General features: G+C 42.8%; 1 protein-coding gene across 3 annotated transcripts; it reads right to left on the reverse strand.

The window, feature by feature from the left end:
• Positions 1–1,487: 1,487 nt before the first annotated feature.
• On the reverse strand, positions 1,488–26,096 carry LOC111979373 (gelsolin). Of its 3 annotated transcripts, none has more exons than XM_024009861.2 (17): positions 25,990–26,096; positions 22,589–22,776; positions 12,174–12,328; positions 10,058–10,219; positions 9,505–9,654; positions 8,044–8,133; positions 7,256–7,388; positions 6,898–6,986; positions 6,370–6,585; positions 5,346–5,494; positions 4,528–4,618; positions 3,825–3,995; positions 3,493–3,667; positions 2,971–3,086; positions 2,694–2,771; positions 2,512–2,572; positions 1,488–2,115 (listed from the first exon to the last, which is right to left on the reverse strand). In XM_024009861.2, exons 2-17 carry the CDS (start codon positions 22,767–22,769, stop codon positions 1,955–1,957), a joined length of 2,178 nt encoding a protein of 725 aa, XP_023865629.1. In that variant the 5' UTR covers positions 22,770–22,776; positions 25,990–26,096; the 3' UTR covers positions 1,488–1,954. The 3 variants fall into 3 exon arrangements, with proteins under 3 accessions (XP_023865629.1, XP_070305075.1, XP_070305076.1); XM_070448974.1 differs by having other exon boundaries at positions 22,589–22,815; positions 25,990–26,093; XM_070448975.1 differs by having other exon boundaries at positions 22,589–22,809; positions 25,986–26,056.
• Between the last annotated feature and the right edge of the window lie 680 nt (positions 26,097–26,776).

A 26,776-nucleotide genomic window follows, 5' to 3' on the forward strand; every position in this document is an offset into this window, starting at 1 on the left:
CCGGTACCGTTTATATTTAGGTGCAGGAACTCCTTAATACTTTTGTGGTAATAATCTATAGGAGGTGCAGGAACTCAAGCAGAATAACATTTGAGGTGCCGATACTCAGTTCCAGTGAACTCCTGCCCAAGTTAAGCCCTGTGCTTAGGTAAAAATACAAATGATGTCCCATTTGGAACACTGACAAGTAGAGCATAAAAAAAACTATTTTGGTGGGCCCACCGTGCCCACCCGTGCCTATGCCCCTGGTGGCGGGAAAGAGCTGTACATCAACGCTCCCACAAGACTGTCTGATGAGTTGTTTGATGAAGGGCACATGTCAATCACACCATGCGCACTGCTATCAATGATTTATATATACACTAGATGACMAACAGAGTGCGCTGTTTTGAAGCCACCGCACCTCCATCTTGGCACTCCCCTATCTTTGGAATAATATATTTTGTAAGCTATAAAAATGCATTTATTAATGTCTAAATTTGTTTTTGCCACATTTATTCTATTATAGACATTTTAATGCATGCCATTCAATTATATTTTCTGAGCTAAAAATAAATATAATTTTGTTACTGTCCCCCATATTTTTTGTTTTGTTTTGTTTACATGTAATTTTTGCCTTGGAAAATGTAATTGAAATACTGTATAATTCCATTCATTCCTATGGAGGACTGCTTCTTCTGGGGAGTACCAATGTGGCCGACCGGTGGCTTCAAAGCCAGGAGCATAYCACCCTGCATTCCACTGCTGGCTTTCTTCTGAAGCTAAGCAGGGTTGGTCCTGGTTGGTCCCTGGATGGGAGACCAGATGCTGCTGGAAGTGGTGTTGGAGGGCCAGTAGGGATCACCTTTTCTTCTGGTCAAAAAAAAAGAAATCCCAATGCCGCAGGGCAGTGATTGGGGGCATTGTCCTGTGTAGGGTGTCGTCTTTCGGATGGGAYGTTAAATGGGTGTCCTGATTCTCTGTGGTCACTAAAGATCCCAAGGCAATTATTGTAGGGGTGTTAACCCTGGTGTCCTGGCTAAATTCCCAATCTGGCCTTCATACCATCACGGCCACCTAATCATCCTCAGCTTACAATTGGCTCATTTCTCCCCTGTAACTATTCCCCAGGTTGTTGCTGTAAATGAGAATGTGTTCTCAGTCAACTTACCTGGTAAAATAAGGGTTAAATAAAAAACAATACATAGCATTAGCAATCCAGGGTTTATATTAATCATTGACTGCCACTGTATATCTAAAGGTGGGGAGAAGGAAGACAACTCTGCCGAGCCAGGTGGTGTGTAAAAAGATAACATCCTCTTGAGGGAGTCTTCCGTTGTTGAAGTACTATGGCTTTCTGTTCTCAGTTTTTTTCCACTATTTGACTAACTTCAGAAGAAAGATAAATGTTACATGGAAGAGGTTGTGCTGATGTTAAAAGTATGATAACTTGGTCTGCTGTCGTTCCTATCCACCTGTCAACATAGAAAATGTAGGCTACCAACGTGTTCTCATTTCTAGAGTTTCTCTAGAAATAATAGGAATTTATTGAAAAAGCCATCCATAATACCATTTCAGAATCATCGAAAGTAATGTAAAAAAAAGAGCAGACATATTTCTCCGGCAGGGATATCCTGTTAAAATGCAGCATGCTTCAAATGAGACCTAAGTCTCAATGGTAATCACATATCATGACTTCACAAAGTATAACAAAATACCAGTTGGATTCAATAGACTACTGGAATAAACAGGCTTCCAAAGATAAGGTTTTTCTTTGCTCCAACAGCAGATAAAAAAGGCATGCTAGGTAAATGTTTCGTATGAGTCTAAAAGCGACAACATTATKCCATAAAAAAAAGTAAAAGTGAAATAGCAGTCCAGGGTGTTATACTCATACTCTGATCCAAAGAGTGGGGCGGGGGAATGACATGCGTATGTGTAAGTGCCAGATAGGTAAGGGGGTGGAGTTTGGCATTTAGAAGCGGGCATGGATTATCTTCAGAGGGTCTGTTTCCCACATTTTGGGGTCCCACGCCTGGAACCAGCCAGTGAAGGTTGGGGGTTCAGCCCCCTGTTTGATGGTGGTGATGGACAGCCCTCTGCGTCCAGAGGGGTCTGAGTCCACATAGTCCTTAGCTAGAGAGGGAGGGAGACATTAACATTAACAATGTCTACACTGTATTTCTGATCAATTTGATGTTATTTTAATGGACAAAAAAATKTGCTTTTCTTTCAAAAACAAGGACATTTCTAAGTGACCCCAAACTTTTGAATGGTAGTTTGTGTATATATATATATATATATGTATGACACACCTACTCATTCAAGGGTTTTACTTTATTTTTACTATTTTCTACATTGTAGAATAATGGTGAAGACATCAAAACTATGAAATAACACATATGGAATCATGCAGTAACCAAAAAAGTGTTAAACAAATCAAAATATATTTTATATTTGAGATTCTTCAAAGTAGCCACCCTTTGCCTTGATGACAGCTTTGCACACTCTTGGCCTGCGTGTTTGTCCTACCTATTTTGGGTGCTCCAGTTCTCTCTTCTGCATTTGCGTCATTGCCGATCCAGAGGAAGATCTGGCGGGAGTCCAGAAATGCTGTTAGCTTATTGACTTTCAGATTCACTCTGCATTGTTTTTTTAGAGCAGAAGATGAACACGCTTGTGAATTATGATATGGATGGGGGAGCTTCACCCACCTGGTCCCAGGTGTCCAGCAACATGACATCATCAGTGGCCAGGTCAGTTTGTTGGAAGTCTCCAGGAACCTCTTCCACCTGATGATTGGAGGATTACAATATGTTACAGCACTTTGGAACATGGGCACATTTGACTTTTGCATTGTACTTTGTATTACCTATGCCTTTTTCTCTCCTCCTGAGTGACACTGAATTTCCCATTGGGGATGAATTGAGAATATATCTATCCAAGAGAGTTAGTTACGTTAGACACACTCAACAACGATCCATCACTTACACTGAGGCATCCGGTCTTGTTGGAGCAGCCAAACAGGCGTGGAGGTTTGACCATGTTCTGCAGACTCTTGGAAGTCTGGTACTCCTTCTTCCCTCCCAGGGCAGACCAGAACCCAGCTAGGACAGAAAAGACCAGCATGGATTAGTCTCATTGGTTGTTTGGCACTATATAGTGTTTTGTTGTGATTTGTCAGGATGTGTGATGTTCTCTCTTTTCTGTCTTATTTAGGGGTACATTTCAATTGTCTAAAGTTGTTTCCTCTCCATGTAACATTTCCTTCATCAACACTGATCTGAAAAAAAGTAGATAGGCAATCAAATACATTAAAGGATGCGACCACCAAGTTGCTTTCCCATATCCTGTGATTTCAGGCTGTAGATGAAGGATAAGACAAGAAGAGGAAGCCACATTTGACTATTGAGATGCACCCCATGTCATACTATTGAGATCCAGCCAAATTAATAATATTAAGATGCACCCCACTTAATACAATAAACCTGTAACACTAGATGGAATCCTTACCTGGCTCCTTGCCCTCAGACACATTACTGCCACTGCCACCCAGGAAACCCACAACGTGCTTGGCGGCGGCCATTTCCTCCTCGCTGGCACCCACCCCTCTCCACACAAACATGGCGGTGGGAGATTTGAGCACAAACACGTCGTTGGTGTTCAGGAAGGAGGCAGAGGGCTCTACCTGAGAGAGAGAGGAGACAAAGAGGTGCTCAGAAGTTGTTCAGTCATTTTGATGGTTTAGGCTAAGAATTGTTAATCTTCCTCAAGCAATCACACACACAGGTACAAAGTGTGGTCCCACTTTGACATACATACACACACACACACTGAGAAGTCACCTCGACAGCTCGTGTAGCGCGGGTGGAGGATTGACGAACGTGGAAGAGGCGGGTGCTGCCAGTACCCGACTGTCCTCCTTTACGGGATGTCCCTCCATTATGGACCATCATGGGCTTGCCCTGGAACAGGCTCATCAGGTGGGGGGGTTCCTGACCCTGGGTCACACGCACCTGGAGGGGGAAATGGACACTTAATGATAACTATGTAGAAGAAAACCCATTCTAAAGTGACAGGTAATTCTGGTGATTTAATAAAAATTTTAGCAAAGATTGCTTTCCTTATTATAATATAATATACTGTCATGATGGAACATTATGTGTCAATATGGTAACCATTAAAATTGTACACACACTGGAAGTAAAACAAAGTGTGACTGCCCTCTGCTGGACAGTATAAAAAACTTTCCACAACTATTCAGTCTATAAAGACAAAATCCACAAGTGGTTCAATAATATGACCTCACTTGTGAGAGACTTAAATGACTGGACACCAATGCAGCAGCTGCCCTTGCCAAAAGATCATACATCACGCCATCGGCTTTATGAAGCACGATAAATGCAACAGCTTTGGCCTATTAACTTATAGTGCTTAGCCCAGTGACCGTACGAATCTAAATTTCACACCGTCGTACCTATTGCTCAGGTGCTTTTGGACTGTGAGTGTTGGGGACATGGGGATGAGATGGAGAGGATAGAGACCCACCTGAACAGGGKTTCCTCCCATAGAGTCATCCAGCTYCACCGTGAGGAAGGCAGAGGCTGCCAGCTCATCCTGGGTGCACTTCAGCCCCTGCCTGACACACACACAGATACAGATGAATAAACACAAACACACACACACACGTCAAGCTCACCTTATTGAGACCTTTCTACAGGTATCGAACATGCACTACTACAAGTACTGAGTCAGTTTTGCCATGATTATTTCAGATACATCCTTCTTTATGAACTAAGACTAGGAGAACACATCTAAGGGTTTCAGAATATTCCAGAACAGGTTGGGGTAAGGTAAAATACCCCGTTGGTGTGATTTGTTATTAATGATGTCACGTACACACACTGGGTTTCGATGTAATTTGCACTGACCAGGTGGCAAATGCACAGTAGATGATATGGTGTGGTAGCCTAGTGGTTAGAGCATTGGGCCAGTAACTGCAAGGTTGCTGGATCGAATCCCCAAGCTGACAAGGTAAAAATCTGCCTTTCTGTCCCTGAGCAAGGCAGTTGTTCCCCGGTTGCCGAMGACAGGGATGTAAATTATGGCAGCCCCCGCACCTCTCTGATTCAGAGGGTTTGAGTTAAATGCAGAATATACATTTCAGTTGTATAACTGACTAGGTATCCCCTTTCCTTGTAGAGGATGTCATTTGAACTGTCTAGATGTAAATAAAGATGTCATGTTTACAGCATAGTTGTGGATGATGTCAGGTGTAAAGTAGATGATGTCATTTTAACTGTTTAGGTGTAAATAAATTCTGTCATGTTTATAGCATATTTGTGGATGACGTCATATGTACTGACCAGGTGTAGATGATGTGCTGCTCCCTGCCTCCCAGCCTGTAGCTGTAGAGGATGAGGTAACAGTCTCCTCCGTAGAACTGGCCGTAAGAGGAGGGATCCACAGCCACCTTATCCACAGCCACCTTATCACCAACCTCAACACGCCAGATCTGAAACCAATAGTATAATTTTCAACGTGTATGTTGCTGCCCTGATCTGTTTGAAAAAGTGCCCAGCACCCTGATTGACCCTTTGCTTCAAAACCTTGTATTTACCAGGGCTAGTTTCCCCAAAAGCATCTTAAAGGCCCAGTGCAGTCAAAAACGTGATTATCCTGTGTTTTATATATATATTTCCACACTATGAAGTTGGAGTAATACTGTGAAATTGTGAGAATTATGATAATAATAATGCCCTTTAAGTGTAAAAGCTGTTTCAAAAGACTGCCTGAAATGTATGCCTGTTTTGGTGGGATGGAGTTTTGGCCTGCCTGGTGACTTATAAGAAAGAGAGTTCCAAACCTCTCTGCCAATAAAAGCTAGTTTTCAGTTTTCCCCTCCCCACTCAGACCATTCCCAGAAGGTCCTAGCTAATTTCTTGCTTGAGGAATTGCTCTTTGCTAAGAATCTATTTTAATTGAAAACAATCACTGTAAGGTACTTCATTGTTACACAAAAAAACGGCTGCATGGGACATTTAAGGCTAAGTTCATTGTTAGAACCTTAGTAGGAGAACTGTTAAATCTCCGAGCTGTTTCCCAAAACCAGCATTATTAACATTGCACTTCAAAACGCTCGTAATCTAACGCCTGCCTCAGACCACTCTTAGAACAGCGAACTGCGTCGTTAGATCATTTTTAGCCCTCCCGCGTCACTTTATACAGACTTAGTTCAGCGGTCTGAAACATACGGGCATCTGGTCCCCTAGCCAATTTAGTGCGGCACGTGGTTGTCTTTGTAAACATAAACAGACAGACTCTGGGCAAAATTACTATGAGAACCCTCACTTAGTTATTTCCATTGTAGTCCAATGTTGTTTGTTTTACCTGGACTTTGCCCTTGCCGTCGTCCACCATGTTGTGCTGGGCGGCCATGTTGTTGTTGGAGTGGAGGGTGGAGGCGTCGAAGGGCACTTGCTCCACCTTGGCGATGCGGCCGATGCTGTAGGCCTTACTGGGGCCCGTGGTCTGGTCCTTGTCCTTCCAGTCACTGAAGAACTGCTTGAACAGAGTGGTCTCGCCTCCTGCTGGTAGTACCTGGATCTACAAGGTCGAAGAAAAAGTAAGAGTCAGTTGTTCACCATGAACCTCGATTTCCTCTCACATGCATTCCAATAGCCAATTGATCATCTAAACTTAGTAGTATGGTTATGTGAGACTAGTTCACTATCAATATTTTTTTTCAATTCATTATTGTTCAACATTTTAAGTGACTCTAAAAAAATAAAATAAAAAGTGGACATAGCTAACAACATTTTGAACATAGCCTAGTAGTGACTGAGCAAGACCTAGCAACGGTCGAAATGTTTTCATCCATGCTTAAAAATGTTACTTCACATTATTCCATCAGCTTACCTGTGTCTTATCGGAGTAGCCCTTCTCTTTGATGAACTGCTGGGCTGCTGACATGGCTGCTTTGCGCTCGGCTGCATTGGCCTTGGGTCCTGTGATGGAGGTAAGATAAAGTTGATTAATCATCAACACATCTCAACAATACTCTAAAAACTCACAGCTGTGCACAGGGATTTAGTGAACATTTACTTGACTTCTCATTCTGTATCATGCACTATCCTACACAGTAGAAGTAGAAAATATTTTTTACGTTTTTCATATATGAATCACTTTGAACTGCATTCTATGTAAGAAATGTGTTGCATAAATAACGTTTGATATCCTGGCAAGTGTTTAAAAACAGTGACGAGGACTAGTCTACCTTTCCATACGAAGACGTTCTTGTCCACTCCGTTGTCCAGGATGTAGCACTCCTCGGCAGTCAGCATGGCCTGTTTGAAGGGGCTGGACGAGGCCACCACTGACGACTTCATAGAGCCAGAGGCATCGGAGATCTACAAAATACACCGAGATGAGATATCAATAAATACATACATTTATACTGTACATATATTCACAGTACTCCCTTGAAAAATCATTTGTTCTTCTCAAATGGATCCTTAAATAATATATAGTAAATGTTATGAACAACTAAACACATAACGTCCTAGATTCACAATGCATGTGAATGAGCTTGAGAGATCAACAACGTGTGAGAACTGACATGGACAACACCATTATCAAGAGAAGAGAACAATGAGATAGGGACAACACCATTATCAAGAGAAGAGAACAATGAGATAGGAACAACACCATTATCAAGAGAGAACAATGAGATAGGAACAACACCATTATCAAGAGAAGAGAACAAGAGATAGGAACAACACCATTATCAAGAGAAGAGAAACAATGAGATAGGAACAACACCATTATCAAGAGAAGAGAACAAGAGATAGGACAACACCATTATCAAGAGAGAGACAATGAGATAGAAACAACACCATTATCAAGAGAAGAAGACATGAGATAGGAACAACACCATTATCAAGAGAAGAGAACAATGAGATAGGAACAACACCATTATCAAGAGAAGAGAACAATGAGATAGGAACAACAATTACAAATCATTATACTGATGTTGAACAACAAAGGTGCAGTAACATCAGTTACCATGTAGAGGGCACCCTTCTTCCTGTTGGAGGTGTCCACCTTCTCATCATCAGGGGTGCCAGGGGGGATACTGGGTTTGGGCCCCAGAGCCTAGGACAGATCCAAAATGGAGGATTAGCTTCATACAGAGACTGAGCAATGCCAGTCTCTCCCTTTTTATTTTTCTCTCTTATCCTCTTTCACTTTCTCTCACTCTCTTTCTTTCTTTCTCTCATTACATTGTTTTTAGAGCCATTGCCACACACTTGTTTGATGGGCCCAGTTGCAAAAGGCTATGGCACAGAGCTGGCACAGAAAGGACACATAGCACAAAGCTTTTGTGCCCATATATATTCCCACGGTGAGGGGTATTTCAATGTCCAGGGAACTCCTCATCAATGTATAGCACCATTTTATGATATGGTAGCACCATTTTATGATATAATATTTGAATGTTATTTGGATACAGTAGGTGTGTAAGTATGAGTGATTTGCTTGTGTGTGTGTGTGTCGCTCTTATATCCAATAGTTCTTCCCGGCTGTATGTAATAAGACTTAAGATTTCCTGGGGTAACACTGTAAGAAATAATACATAAAAAAATMAAATACGGCCTCCCGGGTGGCRCAGTGGTCTAGGGCACTGCATTGCAGCGCTAGCTGCGCCACCAGAGRCTCTGGGTTTGCGCCCAGGCTCTGTCGCAGCCGGCCGCGACCGGGAGGTCCGTGGGGCGACGCACAATTGGCCTAGCGTCGTCCAGGTWAGGGAGGGTTTGGCCGGTAGGGATATCCTTGTCTCATCGCGCACCAGCGACTCCTGTGGCGGGCCGGGCGCAGTGCGCTCTAGCCAAGGTGGCCAGGTRCACGGTKTTTCCTCCGACACATTGGTGCGGGTGGAGGCGCGCTGTGTTAAGAAGCAGTGCGGCTTGGTTGGGTTGTGTTTCGGAGGACGCATGGCTTTTGACCTTCGTCTCTCCTGAGCCCGTACGGGAGTTGTAGCGATGAGACAAGATAGTAATTACTAACAATTGGAGACCACGAAATTGGGGAGAAAAGGGGGTAAAATAAAAAAATATATAAAAAATAATGCATAGTTTCCTAAGGACTTGAAGCGAGGCGACCATCTCTGTCGGCGCCATCTTGTACAAATTTGATTTGGATTTGTGTGTGTGTGTGTGTGTGTGTGTGTGTGTGTGTGTGTGTGTGTGTGTGTGTGTGTGTGTGTGTGTGTGTGTGTGTGCGTGTGTGCGCGTGTGTGTGAGCGTGTTCAACTATGTTTGTATAAACACAAATATACGTATAACTGGGGTCAAATGCTATTTCTAGGGAGTTTAGGGTTAAGGTTAGATTTTGCTTCTCTGTGTGTGTGTGTGTGTGTGTGTGTGTGTGTGTGTGTGTGTGTGTGTGTGTGTGTGTGTGTGTGTGTGTGTGTGTGTGTGTGTGTGTGTGTGCGTTGGTGCAAGCATGTTTGTGTGTATCCCTCACCTCAGTGAGTTCCTGTGGCTCAGCACCATCCTCCACCATGTGGAGCTTGGCCCTGCCGTTCCTCTCATTGTCCCTGATGTCAATGGCCACCTGGGAGGCCTTCAGACGCTCAAAACGGTTACACTCACTGCCACACCACTGGTAGATATCCTGAAGAAGAGGTGGAAAAGAAATACAAGAAATAAAGGGTTTAGGTTTCCAGTGGTACCATGTACGTACAGATATTACTGTCCGTTCGGTGACTACGGGYTCTATGCGTGTATTGATATTCCATTCCAGGTGATTTCTGGTGTAAATMATTTTTACTTTTCATGTTAGTCAAAAGCCCTTCAGGCTTGTAGGGCAAAATCCTAACTTAAGATGCATAGCTTGACATTTTATTCAAATATTCCATTGGCGTCAATACATGACTAAGATGTGAGATAMTGCACCTATAAGTGTTCATGTTACTTAGCTCGTAGCCCTGATTCCAGCTTACAGTTTTCCAATACTGTAGCCTACATATACACAGGCCAGATCTACATTTCACCTGTACTCTAGTGTAGAGTTTTACCTTGCCCAGGTCCACGATGAAGCAGTCTCCCTGGTTGAAGCTGGCCCAGGACAGTACCACCTCTGTGGCCCGGATGGTCCGCCTCCCCTTGATGTGCAAYAGACGCTTCACGCTCATGTCATTGGTCACGACGTGCTGGAAGCCTGAAGCCACGCCCCCTTGCTGTGATAGGAGGGGTCAAATAATGTCAAAGAGTAAAGATGAGCTCAGACGCTTGTTCGGTGGTGCGCAATGTTTGAAACCTTGCAGCTTGAAATGTATTACATAAAACTTGCATTATTCCCTATTCGACAAGACCGAGAATAATTTCTGTTCTACACTACAGATTTCTACCTTAATGTGCTGTCAGCTGAGCCTTCCTGGTAAGACGCCACACAAAAACATGCATATGGATGTTAGAGGAAAATATTGAATCATGATAAAAAAATCAAAAACGGTGATAGTGGCAACATTGCCCGATCTGAATTCGAAACCAGATTTCGGTTTGCAAACCATAGATATCACTGTCCAAACTTCACTTTAACTCAAACAATTTGTCCATTGGTTTGGGGAAAAAACGTTGGCAAATCCTGGTTCTACTTTTCCTCTCAAGGGCATACAAAGTGTGTTCCCATGTTATGTGATTATGAAAATTCCCCAAATGAGAAACAGATCTACTCTGAGGGAGAGAGTTCTCCTGAGAAAGACAGATAACTTTCCATGGCAGAGAAGCAGCTATGTTTATTTTCATGGAAAGAATGTTTTATGTCTACAGGGTAATGAAGGTTTCAGATAATGAGCCCTAGCTTGGTACCCTGTTGCCCTCTTCCTCTTTTCTCACCCCTCCCTCTTTCTCCCTCTTACCCTCTCTCTTACTCTCTCTCTCTTTCTCTCTCCCCTCTCTCTCAATGTCCAGATGCTTTTTTATCAGCGTGTGTGTTTTGAGGTGGGGGTGGGGAGGGGGTAAATGTGGTGTTTTAGTGTAATGATGATATCTCATTAAAGTAAGACAAAAGTCTCTCTCTCATCTTACCCTTTTCCCCTCTTCGTTCTGCTCCCTCATAATCCACATCACTTTCTTTCTCCCTCTCGCTCCCTCCCTCTCTCTATTTTTCTCTCTCAAGGACACTGTGTGTAACTCTAAAATAAAAGGAAGATAGTTTCTACAAACCGAACATTTCAAAATGGTAAACAGAACTGTTTACCATTAATTAGTGCTATCTAAACCAAGGTCTGAGGCTTTTCTGGAAACGTAAAACAGATGGTGAGAGAAACAGCAAAGGGAAAAACTCTCAAACCCCACAGTTGTTGTATTTATAAGGATTTCAAAATGGCTGCCGTTGACATGCTGGTTGCAGTGACTATAGTGCCTGTCRCACCTTTGGATGTAAACATGACAAAGGCTAAGGGGAATGTCCGTTAATGTCTATGAACTTCAGACTCATTCACTTCATTGCAAAGTTTATGGGATGTCGCTAATGATTAAACCAGTGCTTTAAACCAGTGCTTTAATCATTAGTGACATCCCAGTGATGTCCAAACCGTATCCAGTTTTTCTATCCAGTTTTATCCAGTTTTTCAATATTTTCTATATCTTATTTTTGGATCAGTAATAATGACTTAATCCTTCTGACCTTATACTGACAGAGTACGTCAATGGATGTCCAAAGAGTATTCCTTCCTATTGCCTAACGCATTGCCACAAACAGGAACGATTGTAACAGAGATGTTGCAGATCGCTACGACCAACCCCTCTTGCCCTAACTGTTACCTTTCTTGTGCAACACAAACCCTTACATTTMTAATGCACAATAAACCACTTCCTGACCATCAACTAACCCAGGGTTTCCCAAACTCGGTCCTGCCCCTTAGGTGCACGTTTAGATTTTTGCCCTAGCACTACACAGCTGATTGWAATAATCACAGCTTGATGATGAGTTGGTTATTTGAATCAGCTGTGTAGTGCTAGGGTAAAAAAACAAAATGTGCACCCAGAGGGTGCCCCAGGACCGAGTTTGGGAAACCCTGAACTAACCCACTGCTCTTGTTCAAAGTGTCATTAGTGGATGCTTAATTGGAAGAAAAAACAAATCACTTCCCACTCCACATCTTTCAGCTGTTAGCAGAAGAAGCTGACCTTGTACTTGATGCCAGACTTAAAGTAGCCCAAGAAGGTGATGGACTCATTGTTCTGGACCTCTCTGAACTGGACTGGCCCTCCGCCCAGGAAGTCATCCAGCTGGGTGGAAAAGATGGCCGCCGCTCCTCTCTCATCCTGAGAACACTCATCCCCTGGAGGAAAGAGAGCAGAGAAAGTTAGAAATCATCCACAGAGAAATTGCTAAAACTTGTTTTGACCAATAACGGTTAAGTATTGCCTTTCCAAGCCTTTATTCAAACTGTTGAGTATGGTATAGGTGACTGCCTGTTTTGGTTATAGACAATTTTATTTATTTTTTGTAATTGCAGTACACCAAGCTAAGTAGTGAAAGTCTACACACCGCTTGCACAGTCTTCACATTTTCTTGCCTTAAAATTAAATGGGGAAAAAAGGGACTAAATTTGACTTATTTCGTACTTATCTTCACTACCTACTCCACATTTTCAAAGTGAAAGCAAAAAATTAAAAACGAACATGTCTTGATTGCATATATCTTCACACCCCAGAGTAAAAACTTGGCGGAAGCACCTTCGGCAGCCATTACACCTGTGAATCCTTTTGAATCAGATTCAACCAACTTTGCACAACTCTCAGGGTAACATACTGTGCCTTCAGAAAGTATTCACGCCCCTTGATTTTTTCCACATTTTGACGTGTTACAGCCTGAACTTAAAATGTATTAAATGTAGATGTTGTGTCACTGGCCTACACACAATACRGAATCATGTGAAAGTGGAATAAGGTTTTTMGAAATGTTTATAAATTAATTACAAATGAAAAGCTGAAATGTCTTGACTCAATAAGTATTCAACCCCTTTGTTATGGCAAGCCTAAATAAGTTCAGGAGTAGAAATATGCTTAGCAAGTCACATAGGAAGTTGCAGGGACACACTCTGTGTGCATTAATAGTGTTGAACATGATTTTTGAATGACTACCTCATCTATGTACCCCACACATACAATGGTGTGTCAATACACCCAGTCACTACAAAGATAGAGGCATCAGTTGCCGGAGAGGAAGGAAACCGCTCAGGGATTTCACCATGAGGCCAATGGTGACTTTAAAACAGTTACAGAGTTTGATGGCTGTGATAAAAGAAAACAGGATKAATCAACAACCTTGTAGTTAATCAACAATACTAACCTAAATGACAAAGTGAAAAGGAAGCCTGTACAGAATAAAAGTATTCCAAAACATGCATTCTGTTTGCAATAAGGCACTAAAGTAAAACTGCCCTGAAAAAGTCCTGAATACAAAGAGTTATGTTTGGGCCAAATCCAATACATCACTGAGTACCACTGTTCATATTTTCAAGCATGGTGGTGGCTGCATCATGTTATGGGTATGCTTTTCATTGGCAAGAACTATGGAGTTATTTAGGATAAAAATAAACTAATAGAGCTAAGCGCAGGCAAAATTCTAGAGAAAATCCTGGTTCAGTCTGCTATCCAACAGACACTAAGAGACAAATTCTCCTTTCAGCARGACAATAACCTAAAACGCAAGGMCAAATATGTAACCCATTTCAGGAAGCTAGGCGTATGTCGCACGTCACTACACAGGAATCRAATCAAATGTATTTATAAAGTCCTTTTTACATCAGCAGATGTCACAAAGTGCTTATACAGAAACCCAGCCTAAAACCCCAAACAGCAAGCAATGCAGATGTAGAAGCACGCACAGTGGCTAGGAAAAACTCCCTAGAAAGGCAGGATACTAGGAAGAAACCTAAAGAGGAACCAGGCTCTGAGGGGTGGCCTCTTCTGGCTGTGCCGGGTGGAGATTACATGGCCATTTAGGCCAGATCATTCTTCAAGATATTCAAATGTTCACAGATGACCAGCAGKGTCAAATAATAATCACAGTGGTTGTAGAGGGGGCAACAGGTCAGCACCTCAGGAGTAAATGTCAGTTGACTTTTCATAGCCGAGCATTCAGAGGTCAGGAGAGGCATTTGAACGTTTTGTTCATTCTTTTGCGTTTTTTGTAGTTGTTGCAGAAATGCCTTCTTAAACGTGAACATTCAAGTGCCCCAATAACAAACTGCCATCTGTAAATACGAATACAATTGTTAAATTACAAGCCTAGTTGGTTTAGCCACGGAAAAAGACAGGAACCTGTGGTTCTAGTCTGCCGTGAAGCGTTCATCCATGTATTACATGGTTACACTAAAACATTAAGTCAAACAAAAAGTAAAAAGTCTTGAAAGAAACAGGAGGTTGTGCTCTTCCTAAACACTTTCAATAGATTGGCGAGTGTTGTCGGTTCAGTAGTTCAATGTGATGTCAGTTACAGTAAGAGTCTAGCTACATTTTCAGATATTATGCCTATCTAATTTAGTCAGAAAATCGTTTTCATTGCAAGTTAAAGAGTACTGTTAGCTAGCTAGCGAACGTTAGCTTGCTGGCTCGCTAGCTAACGTTACTTGTATGATCTCTGTAGTCTGTGTAATATTATTTGTATCTCAGAAAGCCATTTACCATGCTAATTATAGCCTAATGTTAGTTAGCTAGATAWCATTGAACCTAGTTGGTTAGCTTTAGCTACCTGCAGATTCATATTAATGCATTTCATGCATGGTGGCTAGCTATGACAATCCGTTTGTACTGTATGGGTTGRGATTATGGTTCATATTTTAGCTAGCCAGCTTCATGTCTAAACAWGATACTCCACTTCRCCAGATGATTACATGACCCATCAAGTTAGGCAGGTGTGTCTGTGGGTGATTACGGCCTTCTATTGTATTCATGAACATGTGTACATGTCTAGACAATAGTGATCCATCCACTTAGCTAGATGTGGCTGGGGTGTGGTTATAACATTTCTTTCACATGACCCATCAATTTACACATGTGTGTCTGGGTAAGCATCATCTAATAATTTAAACACTTTCTATTTTTGATATTGCTACTATTCAAGAAACCATTTCACTSTACCGTTTACACCTTTTGTATCCTGTGCATGTGACAAATAAACTTTGCTTTTATTTGATATAGTGTGTGTTTACCAGAGATGGTAATGTGAAGAACAACATGACCTGCACCAAAGTCAGACTAGGATATAGGCCAAGGACTAGACCAAGTGTATTTTTACCTGGAGTTTTTCCCTTATTATAGGTTACTATTTTCCTGACTTTTAGTCTTGAAATCTTTTGTTGTTTACTACACTACCTTACTCACTCTGTTTAGCACATGGTCTCACATGTKAATCCTTAAAGAGATGGGTGTGGCTAAGGCTTAAGAGCATGTGAACGATGCTGAATAGGTATATTCAAGGGACATTCTCAAAAGTGGGGTTACAAGTTTAGAAACTTTCAAAGCAGAATTATTTCCCCATTGTTCCTCAACTGCAGTGTATGATGTTGTAGCTCTGAGTCTCTACTTTTATCCAATGTAAAAAAACACTTTCTAATTTTTCAACATAAGACCAAATCTAGGTGGTCGGTCACATATACAATGAATTTGCTTACCAACGACTTTGAATGTTCCTGAGTGGCCTAGTAATGGCAATACTTGGAAATGGCTGTCTACCAATGATCAACAACAAACTTGAAGAATAAAAAAWWAAAAWAAAGTGCAAATATTGTACAATCCAGTTGTGCAAAGCTCTTAGAGACTTACCCAGAAAGACTCACAGSTGTAATCACTGCCAAAGGTGATTCTAACATGTATTGACTCAGTAGTGTGAATACTTATGTAAATGAGATATTTCTGTATTTCATTTTCAATCAATTTGCTTAAATTTCTAAAAACATATTTTCACTTTTTCATTATGGGCTGTTGTGTGTAGATCGGGGCAAAAACATCAATATAATCTCTTTTGAATTCAGGCTGTAACACAACAAAATGTTGTTGAAATTTCATTAAAATAACGTGATTCAAACAGTCTGTGCCTAGTTGTAACTCCATCCCAGGGTTAGGTTTTCAGAAGACCGAGGCGGGTTTTGCTTTTTACTTGGGCTTTCCTCCATTCATATGTATGTTGATCCTAACAAACTCCCCAGTCCCTGCCAGTGACAAGCATATGTCATGGTTCCTCCGGGCACCAGAGGGCGGTAGACCGCCCTAGAGACTATCTTTGCTACTCAGGTGATGCTTATCATTTCATTATTATTTTCCTTTTAAAATAGGTGTATTTTCTGTCCTTGTTTGCAGAAGCTTGATTTTGGTTGCCCTGTGTGTTTGTTGCCTGAGTAAGAGGTCTAGTGTTTGTTGGTTGTCAGTGTTACTGTTATCCTTCTTTTACCTTAWTTTCAGTCAAGTATTTACGGTTATCCTAAACCATTGATTCCTCGTCTGGTCCAGTCTCTGCACCTGGGTCCAACCCCACCACGTCACAGCAAGCTTCTGCCCCAACATGGACCCAGCAGAGATCAACCAGATGAAAGAGGTCATAACCCACAGAGGAGCACTGTTGGGAAGACAGCAAGAACAACTCTCCCAGATCTCAGAGTCCCTCCGGGCAATCACCAATTCCTTCCGTCCACAGCACACCCTCAACCCAGGAGGAGCCAATGCCCAAGTCTCATCGCCCAGTGCTACAGGCGTTGCCGTAGTTCCTCCAGGAACCCAAGATCCCAGCCCCTGAGCAGTATGACGGCCACCCAGGAGGATATAAGGGTTTTCTCACTCAGTGCTCGAGTTACAGTCCTCCTTGTTTCACACCGATCAGGCCATGATYGCCTACATCATCTCTCTGCTCTCGGGCAGTGCCCTGGTGTGGGCAACGGCCGTATGGGAACAGCAGCCACCATCCTGCAGCTCCATATTAGCCTTCGCTGCCGAGCTGTGTCGAGTCTTTGACCACCCAGTCGGTGGACGGGAAGCAGCAAGCTGACTGTTCAGACTCCGCCAGGGGGCCAGACCAGTGGCTGACTTCACCATTGAGTTCCGTACCCTCGCCACCGAGAGTAGGTGGAATACTAAGGCACTGGTTACCGCTTTCCACCAGGGTCTGTCTAACTCTATCAAGGATGAACTGGCTGCCTGGGAACTGGGAGAGGACCTTGAGTCCCTGATAATGCTGGAAATCAGGCCTTACAACCGCATCCGAGAACGGGTGAGACAGCGTTTTTTTGACACCACCCCAGTATCCCGGCTTTCTGAGCACCCCACCTGAACCCAGCATTGAGGAGCCAATACAGCTTGGACACACGTCTGAGCCCACAGGAGCGTGACAGGCACATGTGTGAAGGCTGCTGCCTCTACTGCGGAGGTTGCGGTCATCACCGTGCTACATGTCCAGAGCTGATGGKAAACACCAGGGCTCGCCAGGACAAGGGGAGACCCTGATGAGCTGTGCAGTTACCTCCTGGCTACCCAGTCACTGTCAGTTACTACCCACAACCCTCCACTGGGAAAACCGTCAAAACCAGATTCAACTCTTCGTGGACTCTGGGGCYGCAGATAACTTCATTGATCCCCTGTSTGAAATGTCCCATCCCTCTGCAGATTCAAGCCCTCGATGGACGCCCCATTGGCTCTGGCCAGGTGGAATATCAGACCAAGCCCATTCTACTGCAGGTTGGGCTGAACCACTCAGACTCTTAGTTTTCTTTTGATCACTGCTCCAGAGAACCCACTGGCTAGTGCTACATAACCCTCGATTCTCCTGGTCCACGGGACACCTACTAGACTGGGGTAAGGACTGCCAGACCAAATGTCTATGACCCCCACCAAGGGCCTAGCCGTGTCCTCCTGCATCCATTGAAGACCAAGACTTCTCCTCTCTCCCTCCCGAATACTTCGACCTCTGGGAGGCCTTCAGTTAGAGGCCACCCTTCTCCCTCATCATCCATACGACTGTGCCATAACTCCTACCTGGCTCCACACCTCCCCGGGGCCATCTGTACTCTCTCTTGACCCTTGAAGCACCAGTCCTGGACAATTACATCCAGGAGTCGCTGGAGGATGGATTCATTCGACCATCTACATCCCCAGCTGATGCAGGCTTCTTCTTTGTGGGTAAGGATGGAGGCCTGCATCCGTGCATCGATTTAGAGGGCTGAACCGGATTATGATCAAGATAGTCCGCTGCCTTAGAGTTGGCCCACTGGGCCAAATTCTTCACCAACGCTTACAATCTGGTGAGAATCAGGGAAGGAGATTTAGTGGAAAACTGCCTTTAACACCCCTAGTGGCCACTATGAGTATTTAGTCATGTCTTTCGACTACACAGACTTCCCCAGGACATTGTCTCATATCGGGGCCCCCAGTTCGTCGCACGCTATTGGAAGACCTTCTGCTCTGTTGKGGGCATCGGTAAGTCTCTACTTGGGGTTCCACCCACAGTTGAATGGGCAAATAGAGCATGCCAACCAGGAGCTAGGGAAGTTACTCTGCTGCTTCGTCTACACTCAGGCCAGAAACTGGAGCAGATACCTCGTCTGGGCGGAATATGCTCAGAACACACTGCCGAACTCATCCACTGGACTGTCACCCCCACCTGCCCGACATCAACATCAGGCAAACCGGCACCAAAGACCTATTTGGCTCCTCCGACCGGGTCAATGGGTGTGGCTGTTCACCCATGATCTTCCCTTAAAGGTGAATTTGTGGGAGCTCGCTCCTCGCTACATAGGACCCTTCAAGATYCTGAGTCGCATCAACCTGGATACCTATCGTCTCCAGCTTCCCAGGTCCATGAAGTTCTGTCTGTCCTTCCATGTCTCTGGTCTCAAGCCAGTCCCTTCTCTCCCCCCCACCTGCTCCTCCGCCCCCTCGACTTGTGGATGGCCAACCTGGCCTACACTGTCTGACGTCTGTTGGAGGCTTGCCGGGTCTGAGGGACCCTGCAGTACCTGGTGGACTGGGAGAGCTACGGACCCGAGGAGGGGGCGTGGGTGCCGGCCCGGTACATCCTGAATCCGGGTCTGGTAAGAGACTTCAACCGATTACGTGGTGGTCGTCAGGGCTCCGCAGCTGGAGCCGCTCCTGGGGGTGTACTGTCATGGTTCCTCCAGGCAGCAGATGCCGTCCTAAAGACTTTCTTTGTTACTCAGGTGTTGCTTATCACTTAATTTATGATTTTTCCTTTAAAAAAATGTTTTCTGTCCTTGTTTGCAGAAGCTTGATTTCGGTTGCCTCTGTTTGTTGCCTGAGTAAGTTTTCTAGTCCTAGTGTTTTTTTCAATATTACTGTGATCCTTATTTTCAGTAAAGTATTTAATTTTATAATAAACCATTGATTCCGCGTCTGGTCCATTCTCTGCACCTGGGTCCAACCCCACACATCGCAGCATACCCATAACATGATGCTGCCACCACAATACTTTGTATTTTCAAGGGTTTCACTCTGTGTTGTATTGGATTTGACCCAAGCCTGTCATTTTTAATTTAGGCCAAAAATATATCTTTGCCGTGTTGTCTTCCAGTATGACTTAACGGCCTTGTTGCAAACAGAATGGATGATTTTGATGGGATTTTTAAACACAGGCTTTCTTTTTCTGTCATTCAGGCCATTAATGTGGAGTGAATACCATGTTATCCTCTACTTTTAAGTATTGCGGTCGCAGCATCCTGTTATGAGTATGCTTGTCACCGGCAGGGACTGGGGAGTTTGTCAGAATAAAAAAACAAAGGAGCCCAGATAAAAAGTTAAAAGAAACCATGCGTCAGTCTTCTGAATATCTAACCCTGGGATAGTTTGCTTTTCAGCGGAACAATTACACACATGTTTATGCCAAAGACAGACTAGAATGGCTTTCCTATAGGTGTTGAGTGTTCCAGAAGGAGCCGGTCTCAGTCCTGACTTAAATCCATTTGAAAACAAGATATAAGGTTTGAATATTGCTGTCCAATAATTCCTTGCCAAATTTACTGAGCCTGAGAAATGTTTACATAWACAATGGATATGTTGTGCAAAGTTGGTAGAATCTTTGATTTATGGCTGTAAAAAAACAAAAGGTACTTTCACCAAGTATTAACTCTGGGGTGTGAAGACTTACAATCAAGAAAGACATGTTTTTGTAAAAAATAATTGAAAAATGTTTCACTTTGAAAATGTTGTAGGTATTGTAAAACGGTAGGAAAAAACAATCCTATTTTATATAAAAAAATGTGACGACTGTTCAAGGAGTGTGTAGACTTTCACTGGGTACTGTATGTACATAAATGCTTATTTTAGAACTGGTTTGATCAGATTCAACAAGAACTCCACCAAGAGCCAGAAAGTTATCTTTACTACAGCTAAATATGGTTTGAGTTTTGCCCAACATGTGGCTGAAAAACTGAAACAATGGGGTGGAGTTGTTTGCAACTGTGCGTGGATCCCTCTCAGATCTCAAACGGGAATGATAGAGAATGTTAGATCAGTAAGGCCGCCACCACAGCAAAGAACTGAAGCCTCGATCAGAGGGAGAGCTAGGCACCACATAAACCCGTCCAGACCCAGGCCTCTCTAATGTGGCTGGGTAATGACTAACAGGCACTGGTATGCTATGTGTGAGAGCCGGCAGCATGCACACTGTGTTCACTCGGGTTTGTCTCAGTGCAAAGTCGAACTGACAAACTAGACAGAGGAGAGTTGGAGGGAAGAGGAGAGAAAGACAGAGAAAGAGAAGAAAGGAAAGAGAGCTAGTGAGGGAGGGAGGGAGGAAAGGAAAAAGAGACAGAGACAGAAAGAAGGAGATGAGGGAGTGTAGTGTAATTACTTGTGGGCTTTCTTTGAAGATGTGCACTTGCATGTACCATGCCCAGAGCTTTTTGCCAATTGAATCAAGCTAATAGACAAGACAGGAAAACAAGAGGGGAAATAGAATTACACAACTTMATTTCACACAAGTTTCAACACTCTTGTTATCTCAACACTTAGATACAGTGTCAGGGTGGAAATGCTTTCTCACATGTGTGTTGAGAAAGAGGAACATTTCCTGCTAAGTAATATTTGTTATATGCAGATTCAGTGTCTACAATACGTGTWTATTTGACCATAGCTATAGGGTATTTATACACATGCGCACTGACAAAAGTAATGTTTTCTATGTGTAGATTAACCACAGCTACCACAGGTATTTCTACATTATTTATACCATGCAAATTCACACGACCTTTCGTGGTAGAAACCGTGTAACAAAATAGCAAGTATTATTTGGTTTGTCCTATTTCACTGTTCCAACCAGCAAAATACATTTCTGAGCCGGATCAAAGCCCCCAAAAAGTACCGGTTTAAATCGTTCCTTTCTGTTCTTTTAAAATCTCTGAAATCGTAATTGTTTTACATTTAGTTCGATGTTAAAAAACTTAACCAATCATGCAGTAGGAATAGAGCATCTTGCTATGGAGCAGGCAAGCTACAGCTCAGTGAGTTGTTTACAGRCGAGATGAAAAGATAAGTGTCAGGCGTGAGATGCAACTGAAATGTTGCGGGTTGGGAGAGAGCGAGAGAKGGTAGAGGACGAGGCTTGACTTGAAACGCTCGGCATCTTGTAATGACATGTAGTATCTGAATTAGGCCTACATTATTATACCTACGGAGGAGCGGTTTCTAGGGAGGAACTTTGAATGTCTTTGAACTTCAGAGTTGGCTTAACGTTGGACCAGAAAAGCTATCTAGCTAACAAGCTTGTGTGTGCAGAGCGGCACCAGAATTAAAAACACATCTTACCTTTCAGTAGTTAATAAATCCAGTGTGAAATGTGATAACTATAGTATCCCTAACTAGCATTGAAAAAGTTTATCCATTGTTCTCTAATTAAAAATCTCTCCCTATCTTCTGAATCACGYTTATAACGTCAGTAGGCTACAGCTAAGCTTCGGAGGGGGCGGCAGGCAGATGTTCAGCTGGCAGGCAGATTCTCAGCCGGCAGGCAGATTCTCAGCTGACAGGCAGAAGCTGGAAGAAGTTTCTGATTGACAGAGGGAGGGCTTTGCATAGGCGCTTTGTTGCCTTGATGTAAAATAACGTTATTAACCGGTTTCCATGCTTTTAAAATAATGGTTCTGTTCTGGAACAGTATAGTCCACTTTAGTTCCTGGTTCTGATTCTTTCCCTTGAAAATGTTTATTATTTTCCGGTTTTCTGTTCTGTTCCCTGAACCKGTTCCRACRCTTTAAAAGTAGCTCTTCYMTCCCTCTCTTTCTCAAAGTAAACATTGATCTAAGATGACTGGACGAAAGCAAGAAATCTACTACATAGATCTCTCAGATCCAGTCCATGTCCAATCAGTGGTTACTTATAGGAGTCTAGTGTAGTCTGTTTGTCTGTAGGGTGGTGTTCTGTGTGTGTGTGTGTGTGTGTGTGTGTGTGTGTTGTGTGTGTGTGTGTGTGTGTGTGTGTGTGTGTGTTGTGTGTGTGTGTGTGTGTGTGTGTGTGTGTGTGTGTGTGTGTGTGTGTGTGTGTGTGTGTGGTGTGTGTGTGGTGTGTGTGTGTTTGTGTATGTACGCAAATCTTACCCATCCACATGTGTATGTAGTAGGAGGGAGCTGCAGTTGTGTAGAGGAGCAGATAGGCATCTCCTGTGTAGAAGTTGCCGTGCAGGGCCTTGGGGACAGGCTTCAGGTCCATGTTCTCAATACGCCACACCTGCAGCCCTTTCTCCTTCCCTGCAGTCACAAACTCCTTGTGTGACACCATGACAGCTCTGAGAGAGAGAGACAGAGAGAGAGAGAGAGAGCTGGAGCTTCAAGAGGCAGACATACCATAAAAGTCATAAACATCTATTATTTTATAACTTCTCTTTTTAATGGTTCAATATGCAGAAATCTCTCCATTTCCTGGTTGCTAAAATTCTAATAGTTCACCTACTTTCAGTTTATGTAACAAAACAAGCAAGTATAGTGTAGCAAATCATTGTACTAACCGCTGTGAAATATATTTTCCATAACCCAAAATATTGTATTTTCAGCTGTTTGAAGCTTGTTTAAAAAAACGAAAGTAAAAGACRCAAAAAACTAMATTTAAGAACGAGAAGCATAGAAATAGTGCACATAGAACAGATCTAACGCTTCTTAGACTTGCTTTCAATGAGAATGACAGATCTATAACCCAMATTTCTAAGTGAATTTGGTCACTCCAAAAAGTGCCATATTGCAGCTTTAAATAAACAAACGCAGAACCAATAGATAGCATTGTCTCATTCCTGTCCACTCTCTTGACTCAGACACTGTGTGCAAGATGATACAATGGAAGCGATGCAGGTACAGAGGACAAAGASCCGGATGCCATGTCAGKACCCGGAGAAGGCGAGTGGGCAAGCTGCYGTTACCGTCAATACTACTCGCCAACGTGCAATCATTGGACAATAAATTAGACGAGGTACGATCACGAATATCCTACCAACGGGACATCAAAAACTGTAATATCCTGGCCTCCCGGGTGGCGCAGTGGTCTAAGGCGCTAGCTGTGCCACCAGAGACTCTTGGTTCAAGCCCAGGCTCTGTCGCAGCCGGCCGCGACCGGGAGGTCTATGGGGCAACGCACAATTGGCCTAGCGTCGTCCGGGTTAGGGAGGGTTTGGCCGGTAGGGATATCCTTGTCTCATCGCGCACTAGTGACTCCTGTGGCGGGCTGGGCACAGTGCACGCTGACCAGGTCGCTAGGTGTAYGGTTTTTCCTGGTGCGGCTGGCTTCCGGGTTGGATGCACGCTGTGTTAAGAAGCAGTGCGGTTGGGTTGTGTTTCGGAGGACGCATGGCTCTCGACCTTCGTCTCTCCCGAGCCCGTACGGGAGTTGTAGCGATGAGACAAGACAGTAACTACTAACAATTGGATACCATGAAATTGGGGAGAAAAAGGGGGGTTTAAAAAAACGATGTTTCACGGAATCATGGCTGAATGACGACATGGATATTCAGCTAGCGGGATATACGCTGCACCGGCAAGATAGAACAGCACACTCCGGGAAGACGAGGGGGGGCGGTCTGTGCATATTTGTAAAGTCTCTAGATTTTGCTCGCCTGAAGTAGAGTATATTGCCGAGAGAGGTTTCAGCTATACTTTTCATGGCTGTTTATTTACCACCACAGACAGATGCTGGCACTAAGACCGCACTCAGTCAGCTGTATAAGGAAATAAGCAAACAGGAAACCACTCACCCAGAGGCGGYGCTCCTAGTGACCGGAGACTTTAATGCAGGKAAACTGAAATCAGTTCTACCAAATTTCTATCAACATGTTAAATGTGCAACCAGAGGGRAAAAAATTCTAGATCACCTGTACTCCACACACAGAGACRCGTACAAAGCTCTACCCCGCCCTCCATTTGGTAAATCCGACCACAACTCCTATCCTCCTCAATAAAAGATAAACAAATTTATGACCAAATATTAAAATACCTTTCTCTCTCACACAGACAAACACACACGCTTGTCTTTTCATTTCCACATGGGGATAATCCAATAATGTACAGTGCATTCGGAAAGTATTCAGACTCCCTTGACTTTTTCCACCTTTTGTTACGTTACAGCCTTGRATTAAATTGTTTTTTCACCCTCTTCAATCTACATACAATACCCCATAATGACAAAGCAAAAACAGGTTTTTAGACATTTTTGCACTGTATAAAAGCTGGATTGTTGATGCTATATGTATTGGCCAATGAGAGATGTTTCAGACACCAGTTGGCCATATTGACACTCCCCAGAAGGAGCATAGGAATTAATGGAATTCTGTATTTAAAGCTGCAAGATGTAACTTTTTGGGCAACCCCAACCAGACTCACATAGAATTGTGTTTTATAGATCTGCCATTCTCATTGAAAGCAAGTCTAAGAAGCAGTAGCTCTGTTCTATTTGTGCTAATTCTATGCTTCCTATTCTTAAATTTCGTTTTTTGCATTTTTTACTTTCAGGTTTTGTACACCAGCTTCAAAACCTGCAAAGACAATATTTTTGGTTATGGAAAATATAATTCACAACGGTTTAGATGGTACAATGATTCTCTACACTACACTTGCTTGTTTTGTCACATAAACTGAAATTAAGCAAACTATTATAATTTTTAGCAACCAGGAAATGTCGGAGGGATTTCTGCATAGTATTTTTTTGTTCTAGTGAAAAAAAATTATACTATAAGGGGGRAAAAAATTATATTTATTTTCATGTTTTATTTTGATGTTTACCTCACATAATATGACTTAAAAGTATGCATTAAGGTGTCTGTAATAAGGTGTCAGTACATTTTTACTCACACGGAGGCTTCAAAACGGTGCCTAATATATATACTATATAACTCATCTAGTGTACTAGTATAGGTCTATAAAATAAATCATTGGCATAATCTGATGCATATAATAATGAATCTGATGCACTTCGAACTCAATGGTGACATTTTTCCATCTTCGCAGGGAACATAACAGAATAGGCTAGCCTGTGCCCCCAAATGGGCTGGCTGTGCTGGGAAATGTTATCAAGCCGAGTAGTATAAATTATCCCATGCACAACTCTCAATATGATAGGCCTATTTACAATTCATTGATAAAGCTGGTAAAATAAAGGCATTTGTTTGGCTATTAGTCAACTGCGTAAAGAGTTGAAGAGATAATGTTTCAGTCGAGCTCTGTTCAAATTTAAAACAGGAATAGACCGAATTTACTGTCGGTCACACACATCTGGATATGAAATCATTTGGAACTTTGCGCAAATTTTGGAATAATTAAATCCAAACTTCAACAGTGTCTACGATTGCGCACGATAATTTAGACAAAGCTCGATAAAAGTTTAGGCGTAATAAAGTTTCCATAGAGACCATTGGAGGTTCAAACAAGTCTCGCAACTTTGTAATAAAATGCATTGCAACAAAGAATCAAAGTGCACCAAATTATAATAAAAAATTAATTAATATCAAAAAGAAACTCACGGTTTGACAGATGTGTAACGGAAAATGAGAGAATGGGTGCTAAGTGAGCAGAAACAGATGTGGACGCGAATACAACTTCTTAAAACGCCTGCTTGTGGAGTGTTCAGCCCTTATGGGGTTGGCATTGAAGCAACGCRTGGATTGGTCGACAATCAAAGCCATGAAAAAAAGAGCTGTATAGAAAAATCGAATGAAAGGTAATTCGTCACATGCTTCGTAAACRACAGGTGTGGACTAACAGTGAAACGCTTAGTTAAGGGCCGTTCCCAACAATGCAGAGAGAAAGAAAATAATAGAAAAGAAAAACATAATAATACAAGTAATAATAGATACACAATGAGTGACCATAACTTGGCTATATACACGCGGTACCAGTACCGATTCGATGTGCAGGAGTACGAGGTAAATGAGGTAGACGTGCATATAAGTAAGAATAAAGGGACAGATACTTCTACACCTGCATTGSTTGCTGTTTGGGGTTTTAGGCTGGGTTTCTGTACAGCACTTTGATATATCAGCTGATGTAAGAAGGGCTATATAAATACATTTGATTTGATTTGAGATAGTAAAGTGTAGTAGCAGCATATTTGATGAGTCAAAAAAGTTGGTGAAAAAAAGGTGTCAATGCAGATACTTAAATAGTTAACCAAATCGCTACCTGAACTAACTATTTAGCGGTCTTATTAAGGCTTGGGGGGGGAGAAGCTGTTCAGGGTTCTGTTGGTTCCAGACTTGGTGCATCGGTACCACTTGCCGTGCGGTAGCAGAGAGAACAGTCTATGATTTG

This window comes from Salvelinus sp. IW2-2015, linkage group LG19 (genome assembly GCF_002910315.2).
Source record: "Salvelinus sp. IW2-2015 linkage group LG19, ASM291031v2, whole genome shotgun sequence".
NCBI classification, from domain to species: Eukaryota; Metazoa; Chordata; class Actinopteri; order Salmoniformes; family Salmonidae; genus Salvelinus; species Salvelinus sp. IW2-2015.